Source organism: Leishmania major, chromosome 35 (assembly GCF_000002725.2).
Source record: "Leishmania major strain Friedlin complete genome, chromosome 35".
In the NCBI taxonomy this organism is placed as follows: domain Eukaryota; phylum Euglenozoa; class Kinetoplastea; order Trypanosomatida; family Trypanosomatidae; genus Leishmania; species Leishmania major.
In genome coordinates, this window is record NC_007284.2 from 1859502 (window position 1) to 1872816 (window position 13315).

A 13315-nucleotide genomic window follows, 5' to 3' on the forward strand; every position below is an offset into this window, starting at 1 on the left:
TAAGCTCGCCTTTTCCCCTCCTCTGCTCGTCCTTCTCAACCAAAACACCACAAACATTTAACACTTCTCCCTACACACGACAGTCAACGATGCGGAGGGCTTTCGCTTCTGTACCCGTCGCTGCTGCCGCCTACCTGCGTTGCTATGCCACCAAGCACTTTACCGACAGCCACGAGTGGGTGATGCAATGCGAGGATGAGATAACCATTGGTATCTCCAGCTACGCCCAGGAGAATCTGGGTGACGTGGTGTACGTCTCTCTCCCGCAGGTGGGTGATACTGTCAAGGAGAAGGATGTCATAGGCGAGGTGGAGAGCGTGAAGGCCACGAGCAATGTGTACTCCCCGGTTGATGGCACCGTCAGCGCAGTGAACGAGAACCTGAAAGACGAGCCAGGCCTCGTCAATCAATCTCCTGAGGAGAAGGGCTGGCTGATCAAGGTGAAATGCTCTGAGATTCCCAAGGGCCTCATGGACGAGGCGGCGTACAAGAAGTTCCTCGAGTAGTGCCGTGCGCGCAGGTGTTTCGACAAGAAGGTATTTTAGTTTTTCTGTTCTCCTTACGTGTGTCTCACCTTACTCTTGCGTGTGTGTGCCATTTTTTTCTGTGGCTCTGCGGAAAAGAAAGAAAAAAAATGACGCGACCAAGTCGGGTATGTGTGCGCGTGAGCGTATGCCTACGTGTGTCTCTCAGAGTCCATGCACACGTGCATGCGTTCAAACGCCGCTTCCTCTCATCCACGAAGAGAAGCAGTGCCGGAGACTTTTCTTTTCTTTGAAAAAAAAAACGAATCGAAGGCGACTTGGCTCTTCAATTCGCGCGGGTCTCCGCTGTGGAGGGGTCGTGCCTTTGGTGAGCGAAAGAGTAGGGTGGACGAGAGAGAAACGCAGAACCGAAAGAGACGACCGTGCAAGCGGCATCGACGAAATTGGCAGTGCCGGTGGAGAGACGGACAGTCACAACGGGTAGCGAGGGTCAAGGGGGGAGATGATGCCGTCAAGGAGCAACAGTGAAAACAAAAGTTGGAGACGCTTAGCGAAGGGGCGATCAGGTAACAGCGACCTCGCTCACACGACGAGGTCGACGGCAATTTGTACATTTAATCTTGCATCTCTCCCCCTCGCGCCCTTTCCGCATTGCTCGACGTTGACGCTTTCTCATCGCCTCGTCACACCTGCCCATGCACGGGCAAGCGAGAGCGCAGGAAATCCACGTTGCAATCTGTCCCATAACGGCGAAGGTGCATCGCGACTTCCTCTTACATTTATTGTGAACGAAAAAGAATTCATTCAGGTCAAAATAACGGTAAAGAGGAAACAAAGAGCAGCCACAGTTTGACAGGGCCCTCCCCATTCACTTGAGGGTCAAGGGGAGCTCTTTTTTTTTGCGTTCTTCTTTTATCTTCTACCTGCTTCAGTTTGGGAAACTGATCGCGCTCTTCTATAGCCTCCTCCCTCTTCCTTTTCCGCTATACATATATATATATATATATATATATGCGTGTTTGCCTGCGATGGTGTGTGGGATTTCTTTGTGCGTGGTACATTTCTCTTTCTCGCTCCTCTGTTTCTCTCCCCGCCCCCGCCCCGCCCCTCCCCCCCCGCTCTTCTCTCTTGGGCCTTTTTTTCCTCCCCCTTTCCTTTCCCTTTTTTTCCCTTCCTTCAGAATGCTGGAGAGTTCCACGTGAAGAACTCTTGTTGATGAGATGAAAGGAGAACCCGACACCGATACTTGGGCGATGCCCAGGTGAGGCTGGGCAGAGTGCATGGGCGGTGCGGCATGTGCTGCCCCAAGCGCAAGAGTGTCTCTACTTGTAAGCAGCCGCGGGCTCCCGATATACTTTTGTTTGAACCTCACACTCTTGCAAGTCGTTTGTGACTGCACCAAAACCATTTTTGTATGCAGCCCCGATCGGCTTTTGCCTTCCTTGGGGGAGGGGGGAGGAAAGGGCGAACAGGACTTGCAGCCCTCTGAGGACACGCTCTCGAACGGCGAGTCTTGCCGACTGCTAGTCTCCTTTTCGAATGCCGCCTGTAGCAAGGCCGCTTCTGGTGGTTCTTCGCTGAGCGTTCGCGTTGATAAAACCCCTGTGAATGTGCATGCGTTTGTGCGCTTGTTGTGCGATGGCTGGTTCTGTTCCCCTTCCCTTCTTTTCTTCGCCTCACGCAGCGCACAGGCGTGCCATCGTCATAGTGCGGGACATTTTTCTGCTTGCGTCTGCGTCTTCACTCAATAGCTGACGCGGCGGTCAATGACGCTGGAGGTGCCACGCCCGCTGCGCCTTTCCGAGTCGGATCAGCTCCTTGCATCGGAGGCGGATCTGGAATCGAGATGGTCGCAGCTGCAGCAGCACCGAGAAACTTCGAGGAAGGCAAACCCAGCTGGAGGCTTCGCTACGGGAGCTGAGCAACGAGAATGTTGCAGCACAGTACGTTCTAGAAGAGCGCAGGCGCGCGTTGGCAACGCGCCGCACACAGCTGTGCGAATCAGAGGCGGCACTGAAGCAGCGCACCGTCGAGGTCGCTAAGGCGTCTCGCCGAAAGCAGGTGTCGATGGCAGAGGAGGCCGCTGCAATCGACGCAGCGTGACGGGAGCTAGAGCAGCGCACACGGCTAGAGGAGGCATCTCATGCACAGCAGATGCGCGCTCTGACGCAAGAAAACAAAGGGTTCAAGGACGCGATGCAGACACACGACAGCGGCTAAGCGCACTGCGCGAGCGGGAGACGCAGCTTGTGGCACAGCAAGAGGTGCTGGGGTATCACCGACAGAGTTGCGTAGATCTGCTGCGGCAGTCGCTCGAGCAGCTGCAGCGCGAGGTGGAGGAGAATAAGACACTTCTCACGGCTCTCGATGACATCAAAGAGCCGTGAGAAGTGTCTGTTAATCTCCTCGGTCAGCTTCAATCCGTCACCTGCCTTGTGCGCCAATCCGAAGCTGAACTTGTACGTCTCTGTTTTTGTGTACGAATGCGTTTCGAGCTGCTTGGCTACGGCTTCAGCTGAGAGCACTGACGATAGTGTCGGAATCGATGCGTGACCTTGCGCAAGAAGATGAGGTTGAAGGGCAGGTACTCGAAGGAGCGCAAAGTTGCCCAATGTAGTTTGATAAACATCTCTGCTAGTTGTCTTGCGAGAGGGCGTGACGCTTGCGACCGCGTTTCTCCGCGCAACTGCTCTTCTCTCCCCTTCATTCTCAATGCCTCCCTTCCTCACTGCTTCCTTGGCCGGAATAGTTTGTAGATAGGAGATGCTTTATCGACACCGACACACTATCGCCGCCATTCAACGAGTACGTCAGACGTAAGGCGCGCATGGAGAATGACTGACACTGTCTTATGATGGCAGTGCTCTTGTAAGGGTGCCGGCGTGCGTTGTGCACCTCTGGCCCGCACAACACACGGGAATGGCACTGTTTCAATGAGTTCGCCTTCATCGACTTCTTCCTCTTTCGTTCTTTGGTTGGATTTCACCGTCGTCGTTTTCTTTGACCTTCTCGCATGTGCCGCTCTCTCCCTCTCTCTATGTCTCATCGCTGTCTTGACGGCGCCCGCACTGGTCTTGATAACGTGACTTCCGTGCACACACTTCCACGCATACGGTGACTTGTCGCAGCTCGATGTGGCAATCCCATAGCCATCAAGACGCAGGACACACACACACACACACACACACACACACACACACGACTGCTTGTTGCTCCCCCTTTTTCTTTTGTTCCGTATGTCAATCACTGTCGGCATCAACGGCTTCGGCCCTGTCGGGAAGTCCGCCTTATTCGCGGCCCTAGCCGATCCGCTGTTCACCGTCACGGCAGTCGTTGACGTCTCCGTGTGTGCGGCCTACATTGCGTATGTGATTGAGCAAGAGTATCCGCATCGCAACCCAACAGGGCCTCCGATTCGGGTGACGGACAAGCAGAAGGATCAGATTGTACTGAACAACACCCACGTCATTCACGTGTCGGCCGCGCAAGATCCGCAGTCATCCATGTGGAAGAAGTACGGTGCGCAGTACGTGCTAGAGTGCACAGGCCTCTACACCACACGTAGCCGCAGCTGGGGTCATGTGACAGGTGGTGCGGTGGGCGTCTTCATCGCCGCCGCCAGCGCTGATACGAACACAGTCATGGCATCAAGCGGCTTGGAAAGACTCGCGGCATCGTTGCCTGTGTGCGCCGCAGGAGCGCCCATCGGGGCCGTCGTAGCTCCAGTGCTGGACGCGCTGGCGAAGGTGTTGGAGATCGAGCAGGTGAGTTACACGGCCCTCTATGGGCCTCAGCCACAGCACCCGATCGGCGCTAAGTCGGACGACTCGCGCGACTGGCGGCAAGTACGACTACAGCCATTTGCCAGCTGTGCGATGGCGTCCAGTCGCGACAACGGCGCTGAAACAGTTGGCGCGCTCCTGCCGCATCTTGTTGGTCGCGTGAGTGCTAGTGCTTTCCAGGTTCCTGTGGCGCAAGGGTGTGCGATCGACCTCGTTGTCTACACGAAGGAGGCCGCGTCGGCGGATGTGGTGGCGAGCGCCTTCGCGCCCGCCGCGGCGGACTCGGAGCCGCTTGTAAAGGTCTGCATCGCCAACGGACCCATGATCAGCGTTGACTGCATTGGCAGCTCAAGTGTCATACTCGACGCCACTTCGTTGAGCAGCAGCACCGAAGGCAAGGTGCATCGCATGGTGCTGTGGGTGGACGTAGCGTGCTACTACGCTGCCCTGTTGTTGTCATTAGCGAAGCAGGTGCACAGCATTCACGCACCGCCGTCGTCGTAAGGAACACATCGTTCCGATGTATACGAGGCAAGCGCGGCGACTTTCTTCATCTCGTGATCTCCCTCCGCCTTCTGTGTCGTCTGGGCCGAATGCGCAGTGCGGGCACGCGGCCATCTCCATCTGTATGCCACCTAAAGAACCACTGACGCGTCTTCGCCCTCCGCTGTTGCACTGTTGTTCTCGGTTGCCTTCGTCGGCTGTGCTTTCGTGTGCGCGTGTGTGCGTGCGCTTTTCCACGTGTATGTTTTATGTTTCTTTTGTTTTCGCTCGGGAGGAACGCAGGTCGTCTATGTAGACAAGCTCTCTTTTTTTTTTGTCTTGTTTTGTTTTGTCCCTTTCTCTTCTTTCCTGGCACTTCCCGGACGAAAATACGTGTACATATACATATACATATATATATATATATATATGCGTATGCGTCTGAATGGGTTGCACCAACGTCTCCGCTCCCCTTTTTGCATGGACGACAAGACCAGAAACTAACGTTGGCACTAAAACATGGCAAGAATCAAAGCAAACAACGACACCGATGCGGACTTCTCAACGCAGAAGGTGACAGCAGCTGCTCCCAGTCGAGACGCGTTGTGTTACGTGAGTGAGTAGTGACGAGTTAGCGATGCACACTTTCGGCGCCGAAAAGAGGGATAAAACGGAGCCATGCCCTTGCTGTTCGCTGATGTGGGGTGATGTTCGATGAACGGTTTCGCCGTCGATAGACATCTGGGTATGTACGTGCTTGGGCGTGTGCCCTTCTCTCATTCATTTCTTTGTTGGTTTGTTTTTGCTTCCGTGGCACTCTTGTCCCTCTACACCCTTTGTCGGTGACAACGCGCCACTTCGTGGTGTATACCCACCACCCCCTAGGCGCTGTTTCGCGGCCTGTGTGCCCCGTTGCATTTCACTCTCAGCAGTACATGCGCTCCCTCTCCACCACTTCCATCTTGTGTTTTTCTTTTCTTTTGTGTTATTGCTTTCGTCTGGGCATGTGTCACGCTGCAGAGATCCGATTGCCGCTCAGCACCAGCACGCAAACGCATACGCATAGGCACAAAACACACACACACACACACACACACACACACACACGCAACATCATCGACGTGCATAGGAGAGCACCATAGAGGGTGCCCGATTCACGCAGGGAGTCCTTTTTGTTTTAGTTTTGTGCTCGCCACTGTACACCGGTGCCCCACTGATTCCTCATCGCTCATCTCTCTCTGTGTTTTTTTTTTGTCCTCGTAACCTGCGCGTCGGACCTTCGCTGCCACTCACCTGTCCTCGCGCCCTCCAGAGTAAACAACACCCGACAACGGAGTATCTCTACCCTTGCCCTCACCTCTGAAAACGCTAAAATGGAGTTCATCATGAATTCTGTGTATGCGATCGACCCCATCTACCTGCTGATGAGCGCCGTCGCCCAACAGATGCTGGCGATGGCCTGGTTTGACTGCATTGTGGGTCAAATTGATCGCTACTATGTCGCTGCGGACAAGGGCGTGAGGCGGGTCGAACACGCTATCACGCGCTACCCAGGCATAATGGTCTCTGCGACGACCTTCGCCTGCTCGCTGCTCCGCTCCCTTGTTGTGCTGACGGTAGTTAGCATGTGCAATTGCTCGACGCTCTACCAGTACCAGTCCGCTGCCATGGTCGCCGTGATGATCGGTATGATGCGTGTCCATCGCACCTTCTCGTGCCACCGCCCCATTCAGATTTTTGTGACCGAGACCGGCTACGAGATGGCTGCGGCGATGACGGCGGCGGTGGTCTGTTACTACATGAAGAAGTACAACTTCTAAGCGAGGCCATCTGGCGGTTCGCACTTCATTCGGGGTGCTAGGTCAATCGACCATCAACCTCCGCCGCTCTCTCCACCGCCGTTGAGCGACACATCTGCCGGCGTGCGTGGGCGTGATTGGTACCTTCTCCGTGCTCTTGTCGTCCATCTCGGGTTCTTCCCTTTTGTCGACGAGGTGGCAAGGAGAGGCTTACAGCTCTTTCTCTTCGTCTTTCTTCGTGTTTTTCATCTTTAGATGCAGCCACTTCTCCCTCCTCCTTTTTCCTTTTAATCCTGCGAGTGCACTTGTGGGCGAGCTCGCGACGACTTCGATGCTTGTCTGTTCCTGCATCCCCCGGTCGGCACTGTGTACTATTGCTGCCTTTTTGTTTTGTTTTCGTTACATAGAGAAACGTATGGAATGTGAGGGTGGCGCATGAGAATGCGCTGCTGCCGTGGAACGCGTCCACATTGGTTGTGTGTGTCTGTGAGTGAGGTGAGGAGGGGAGGGAGGGATGGGAGGGGGGGGGGCAGGAAAGCAGCTGCAGGACATCGCAGTGGAGGAAAAGGAGGCCTACTCATTTTTCTTTTGCGTATCCGCCACAACTTCGTTTTCCGCGTTGTTGTTGCTTTCTTTTTTTTGTTTTGTGCGCTCTTCTCTCTCCCGCCTCCTCATCGTTTCCACCGTCGGTGACTTTTCTCTCAATCTATGTGTGCATCTGCGTGAGCCCCTGCACAGTCAATGGTGCCTATCCTTCTCTCGTTTCAGCTGATCTTGTCCTCTTACCGTTTGGTGCTTTTTATGCTAAGGGGCTTCTGGGCACACCGCGGCGGAGATGCGATAGATGTCCTGTAAGTGCTCCTCAAGACTGCCCCTGGAAGGATTGGTGTGCTGCGCAGCATTGGATGCAAGCAACTCGGCATGGGTGGACACGCTCGCGCACATGTTCACCAGCAGTCTCGCGTGTTCGTTTGTGCATTTATTTAATCTTGACAAGATTGTCCCTAGAACAAAGAAATGCAGGAATAAGCGGCAACAGAGTGCGTGAAGGGACAGAGGACTTCCGCCGTTTTGAGCGCTGTGTGGCTGCGTAGCTTAGGTGCACCGTGATGCCATGGAAAACGCGGAGAAAACCCCGGTCGCGTTCTCACCTACCACGAGATGATTACCGCACACTCCTCCTGCGAGATGCTTGATCGTGCAGGAGGCACCGCGTGTGAACGGTATCACTGCTTTCTGTAGGGAGAAAGTGCAAGTGATGCGGAGCAGCGCAGTTGAGCCGCTCGTCGAGCTTCCTGTGCCTGTCTGCTGTGTCTCTCTTTGTGTGGGTGTCTTTTGCTGCTGGCACCACGAAGTCTCATGTTTCTGTTTTCCCATGTCTCCATCCACATCCCCTTTCGCTGCTGGCCTTCTCTTGCACTCCTCTGTGCGTCGTGTACACGACGCACTCACTGCACTGCTTTCTTTTTCTTGTGCACTAACATGTGACGCTCTCGTTGGTTTGCACAGGATTATCATCGATTTATCACGCACACAACGCCCTCCTTCTTGTCGCACTGTACGAAGTACACCCTCGCTTCGGTTCGAGCAGCCCTCCTCCTAAGGATAGGCAGACGACGGCTGCAGCGGAAAAGCAAGCCCCCCAAAAAAAGTAATAGGACGAAAAAGAAGCGCGGCGTTACCCACAGCGGGACGGGGAAGGACGGAAGACCTCTGTACACCCGATCAGAGCCCGGGCATTTCGCGGTTTCAACCACTAAACATAACGGTGCGCCTTCTTTTATCTTTTTTTCTGTTGCACTGCCTGTGGACCTACACGCACGCAGACATCATGCCGAACACATACTGCTACTTGGACATCGCCATTGGTGGGAAGCCGAAGAGGGAGCGGGTTGTGTTGGAGCTGTTCGCGGATGTGACGCCCAAGACATGCGAGAACTTCCGCCAGTTGTGCCTCGGCAACGATGGCAAGAAGGTGGAGGGGACAGAGGTGCCGATGACGTACCAGGGTAGCACTTTCCACCGTGTCATCCCGGGCTTTATGATTCAGGGCGGAGACTTCACCAAGCACAACGGCACCGGCGGCGTCTCTATCTACGGCGAGAAATTCGAAGACGAAAACTTCACCATTCCATGCGACAAGAGCGGTCTTCTCGCCATGGCCAACGCCGGCGCCAACACGAACGGCTCGCAGTTCTTCATCACGACGGCGCCGGCGACACACCTGACGGGCCGCCACGTCGTTTTCGGTCGCGTGGTCCGTGGGATGAACACGGTGCGCGCAGTCGAGCAGACTCCCACCGCTGCTAACGATAAGCCTGTGGTGGACTGCGTTATCGCCGGCTGCGGCACGCTGGATGCGCTGCCAGAGGAGGAACCGACTCCCGATGGCGACGTGTACCCCGACTACCCAGAAGACGCTGAGTCTCCTATGGTCGACGCCAAGTGCATCGAGGCCGGCGAGTCGATTCGCCAGATCGGCAACTCCCACTTCAAGAATGCCGCTTACGATTCGGCCATCGAGAAGTACGCGAAGGCGGTGCGCTACCTGAATCAGGTGGAAAACAAGGAGGGTCACCCTGAGGTCGACGAAAAGCTGATTGCCTGTTACAACAACCACGCAATGTGCGCCATCAAGCTCCAGCAGTGGTCGGAGGCTCGCCACACGGCGTCTCTTGCGCTCGGTGTGGACGCGAAAAACGCCAAGGCGTTTTTCCGCCGAGGCACGGCAGCGCTGAACGCTGGCGATGCCGACGGTGCTGTCGAGGACCTGACGCAGGCTCATCAGATTGAGCCGGAGAACGCCGAGATCACAGCAAAGCTGAACGAGGCAAAGGAGAAGGTGAAGGCTCAAAAAGCGAAGTTGGCCGCCAATCTCAAGAAGATGTTCTCGTGAGGGTTGCGCCTGCCGGGCAGGACGTGACGGAGTCGACACGTGTGCCTGAGCTTAGAGGAACGCTTTTCGAGGAGCGCATCGCAGAAGCCCCTCTCGTCTACAGTGTCACCTTCGACGGTGCCACTATTCTGTCCTTGTTTTCCGTCCTTTGTGTTTTCATTCTTTACTTTTTGTGTCTGTTGTTCCGGTATTCGACCCTCTATCACAATGATATATAGCTTTATATTCGTGCGTCGCCTGTCGCGTCTTTTCACGGAGTTTTTTTTTTGGTTATGATCTGAAAGAAGAGAGGCTTCTCTCGTTCTCTCCGCCTCTTTCTGTTTCTCATCCTTTGCTTTTTTTTTTCTGCCTTGTACGCCGTGTCTGTCACCGTGTCACGACGCCTGGTGCGTGGGAATGGGTTTCGAGAGAAAGAAGGAAAAGCAACTGGTCTATGAAAGCAGAGAGAGAGGAGGAGTTCATTGGAAGATATAATCCAAGCAGAACGATGGAAAAAGGAAAAAAAAACGGGACATTACGGGCTGTTGATGGACTCATCTGTTGAAAGGGAGAAGGGGCTAGGAGAAAGGGAGAGGGAGAGGGGGAGGCGGCGCACGTCGCTTTACTTATTACAGAACGACTGTTTTGTTCTCAGCCTGGCAACTCTCGGCATAGAGGACAGTTGGGTGTACTGCTGTGTGTGTGTGTGTGTGGCTGGGTGCGTGCGTCTTTATTTTCGTTTCTCGCAATGCACTACACACACTCGCACAGGCCCACCACCTCTCTTTTCTCTCCTTAGGTGAGCGCGTGCTGCGCACTGCCCCACGAGAGGTGGAGGGTGCCACCACCTATGGTACGCTCTTCCTCCTCTCTTTGACGTCAGCACTAATTCTCTTAGATGTGCAGTCGCACGTTCTGGTTTTCCTCCATTATTTCGTTTCCATCCCTCTTTTGCGCCCGATGACGGGTTTGGCGACGCGCTCTCATCATTGAACTGCTTGTGTGTCTGCGACTCGTGCGGTTGTGCGCGCGTCTCACTCTTTCTCCCCTGCTGTTCTCTCTCACAAAGAAGAGGGCAAACAAACAGCGCAGGAAGCTGATGGTGCCGTACCATTGTGTGTTCTTGTGATCACACGCATGCGTGTTTCTCTTCCCTACCGTCGCTTGTGTCGCAGAAGGCACAATAAGCTGGAGCCGCAGTCGAGGCCTCACGGACACACACACAAAAAAAACCAGCAGCACAACTAACGTTTGGGTAAACGGAGGTGCACGTCGATAATATAGTGCCGGCGTGCTTTGCGAGCGAGGCGGTCGCCGTGACTTTTGCTGTGCTCAGGTCGGTGTTGCCCGTTGATGCGACGGGTGGTACAGTGACTGTTTTCGCGGGCCACTCGGAGCGCTGGCGTGTGCCAGTGGCCAGCGTGCACGCGACCCAGCTACGGCCGCCCTGCAAGGGGACAAAGGGTTACCTGAATCGAATCGACGCCGCGGCAGTCGATGGACTCACGTCAGCGACTCCCTTGCTCGCGGCAGGTAATACCGTGCCTGCGCGCCAGGCTGCCTGCGGTGCACAACGGCGGCAGGTGAGTCTGTCGCCGAAAAATCGGTTCTCCATGCCTTTCACTTCACTCATGAGTTTTCTCTCGAGTGGGTGGGTGTCTGCCGCCGAGTCCACCACGACAGCGACAACCACGAACATCTTGTATGAGCTGCACGCACACCCTATCGGCCTTTGCAGCTGGGCCTCTCCGTCGTTGACAGCAGCCTTCGTGTCTCTAGCCTGCGCGTGGCTAGCGGTCGAGGCTGAAATGGCCACTCCCGCCGCAAGTGTTGTGGTATGCAGCGCCGTAGTCGTGCGGCACACCTTCTTTACCACAGCGCTATGTGCGTGCGTCTACTTTGCCTCGGCGCAGGAACCGTAAGGCACAATGTGGCTCCTGCTCCCTTCCTCTCATCGGATTCTCCCTAGAGGGGATTTGGTACCGCCTCGAGCATGGCGCCCGCTGATTGCCCGCCTTATCCCCATGAGCAGCACCGCTCTGTCAGGCCGCGGAGCGACGCCGGTATTCCTGGCGTTCCCATGGGTGGCGAGTGCCGTCTTGCACTAAGTGGCAGCTGTGTTGCAGGTAGTATGCCGACAACCACCGTTGTCAAACACAGCACCTCGACCAAAGTAGCGCGTCATCCTTGGACTGACGTTAGCATGGATGCAGGAGGATACAAGTGCATGCAGATCGTATGCGCTCCGTGATACTCGTAGCAGCGACTCGCTTGTGGGCCTGTCACCCTTCTCCTTCTTCCGAGTGTCTACATGAGCGTTCTTGCTTTCTGTACCTGCTCCCCCCCCCCATACACAGACATCTGCCTGTGCGTGCGCATGTGTGTTTCTCGAAACTCAAAACGCTTGCCACTGCCCGAAAAACAAGCAAAGATGCTGAAACCCGTAAAATATGAACAATAAAAAAACCGGCTTGTGTGGGTATGTGTGTTTGCCGGCAGCCCATGTCGTTCCGGCACTGCCGGCTGCATGGCTGTGTAGCGGTGGGCTTTCTTTTCTGCTTAGCCGTCTGCCTCTCTCATGCACACGTTGCTGTGCATCTCTTTCTTCGTCTTCTCCCTCGCTTTCAGGCATGTCTGCGCTCCACACTTCTCCTCTTGTCTGCTGCGTCATATTCCTTCCCCTTTCTGTTCTTCTGCACTTCCCTACGCCGTAAGAGCCCCCCACGACCGCATCTCCAGACATCGTCACGAGCATCTATTTGTCGTGCTTTTTGTGACTTGGCATATTCTGCACACCCGTGCCTCCTGACAGTCCCCACCATCCAAAGGCAGAGACGATGATGACCATTACAGAGGCGATCGTGCTGGAGAAGGAGCGGCAGAACGCTGCCAGGCGCGATGCGCTGAATAAGCGCAGCCAAAATGTGTCCCGCTTGGCTGAGCCAGAACCCAACTTCCCACCGGAGTGCTGTTGCGTGAAGCCAGTTATCTACCACAATATCCGCGAGCAGGTGCCCGTGACGCAGCAGCGTTTCATGTACATCCTCGCGGGCCTCTACGTCACGTTGATGATCCTCATCATCTACAATATCGCGGCTGCCCTGGTGGCCTTCATCCTTGGCGGAAGCGCCCTACATTTTGGTCTTTCCTTTGTGTATCTGCTGGGGCTCCCAGGAGCGTGGATTTCGTGGTACTACAACGTCTACTGTGCCATAGTGTACGCGTCGCGCTCGCGGCAGCTGATTGCTCTGCTGGGTCTTCTCTTAGGCGTGGTGTTCGATGGGTGGATGGCGATCGGCATCACCGGCTTCGGCGGCTGCGGCTGGATCTACGCCCTCAGCTTGACGCGCAAGGTGGCTCCGTTTGTGCTGGTGCTCATTAGTGCGATCCTGTGGCCGCTGCACGGTTTTGCGCTGTGCGTGATGCTGCTGCGTTATTGGCGCCTTTCTAGGGTACTCCTGAAGAATACGGCCAATATCTACCGCCAGAGTATCGTTTAGCTGTCTGACCTCGTACCGCGTCCGGGCAGAGCCTCCCGACCAGTATACATTACACTCCGCATAGCGAGAATTTTTTTCATCTTGTTGGGCGTCAACGTGTCCATTCTCTGCCATACACGAGTCGAACTCCACTCCGCACCACCCCTGGCCTGTCACAGGCCCCATCGAGTCCCACGACGCAGCGCGGCACACGAGCCCTACAGCAACACACCGACGCAGCCATCTGAGAGCACGGCCCCCCTGCCCCGAGCTCTACCAAACTCTTTGCCCCGCCCCCCCGCTGCCCCGCAGGTCGCCTCGCAGCCGCTCCCATCATGCCGGTCGCCACCCGCGGCGTCCCTCCTCGGAGGAGGAGGGTGTGGCGCTCAGGGCCCCCCACACACCAGCAGGC

The 13315-nt window shown here is 55.6% G+C and overlaps 6 protein-coding genes and 1 pseudogene across 6 annotated transcripts, besides 1 other annotated feature; all 7 read left to right on the forward strand.

The window, feature by feature from the left end:
- Positions 1 to 182: 182 nt before the first annotated feature.
- On the forward strand, positions 183 to 506 carry GCVH (putative lipoic acid containing carrier protein; the record flags this gene model as incomplete). The annotated part of the gene is made up of 1 exon (XM_003722821.1): positions 183 to 506. The coding sequence occupies one exon, from the start codon at positions 183 to 185 to the stop codon at positions 504 to 506; it is 324 nt and encodes a 107-aa protein (XP_003722869.1).
- A 1745-nt stretch (positions 507 to 2251) lies between these two features.
- Positions 2252 to 2872, forward strand: LMJF_35_4730 (annotated as a pseudogene).
- Positions 2252 to 2872: a sequence feature.
- An 849-nt stretch (positions 2873 to 3721) lies between these two features.
- On the forward strand, positions 3722 to 4771 carry LMJF_35_4750 (glyceraldehyde-3-phosphate dehydrogenase-like protein; the record flags this gene model as incomplete). The annotated part of the gene is made up of 1 exon (XM_003722822.1): positions 3722 to 4771. One exon carries the CDS (start codon positions 3722 to 3724, stop codon positions 4769 to 4771), a length of 1050 nt encoding a protein of 349 aa, XP_003722870.1.
- A 1352-nt stretch (positions 4772 to 6123) lies between these two features.
- LMJF_35_4760 (conserved hypothetical protein) lies at positions 6124 to 6570 on the forward strand (the record flags this gene model as incomplete). The annotated part of the gene is made up of 1 exon (XM_003722823.1): positions 6124 to 6570. The coding sequence occupies one exon, from the start codon at positions 6124 to 6126 to the stop codon at positions 6568 to 6570; it is 447 nt and encodes a 148-aa protein (XP_003722871.1).
- Positions 6571 to 8380: 1810 nt separating this feature from the next.
- Positions 8381 to 9445, forward strand: CYP40 (cyclophilin 40; the record flags this gene model as incomplete). The annotated part of the gene is made up of 1 exon (XM_003722824.1): positions 8381 to 9445. One exon carries the CDS (start codon positions 8381 to 8383, stop codon positions 9443 to 9445), a length of 1065 nt encoding a protein of 354 aa, XP_003722872.1.
- A 1592-nt stretch (positions 9446 to 11037) lies between these two features.
- On the forward strand, positions 11038 to 11346 carry LMJF_35_4780 (hypothetical protein; the record flags this gene model as incomplete). The annotated part of the gene is made up of 1 exon (XM_003722825.1): positions 11038 to 11346. One exon carries the CDS (start codon positions 11038 to 11040, stop codon positions 11344 to 11346), a length of 309 nt encoding a protein of 102 aa, XP_003722873.1.
- A 915-nt stretch (positions 11347 to 12261) lies between these two features.
- Positions 12262 to 12924, forward strand: LMJF_35_4790 (conserved hypothetical protein; the record flags this gene model as incomplete). Its single annotated transcript, XM_003722826.1, has 1 exon — positions 12262 to 12924. One exon carries the CDS (start codon positions 12262 to 12264, stop codon positions 12922 to 12924), a length of 663 nt encoding a protein of 220 aa, XP_003722874.1.
- Positions 12925 to 13315: the final 391 nt, after the last annotated feature.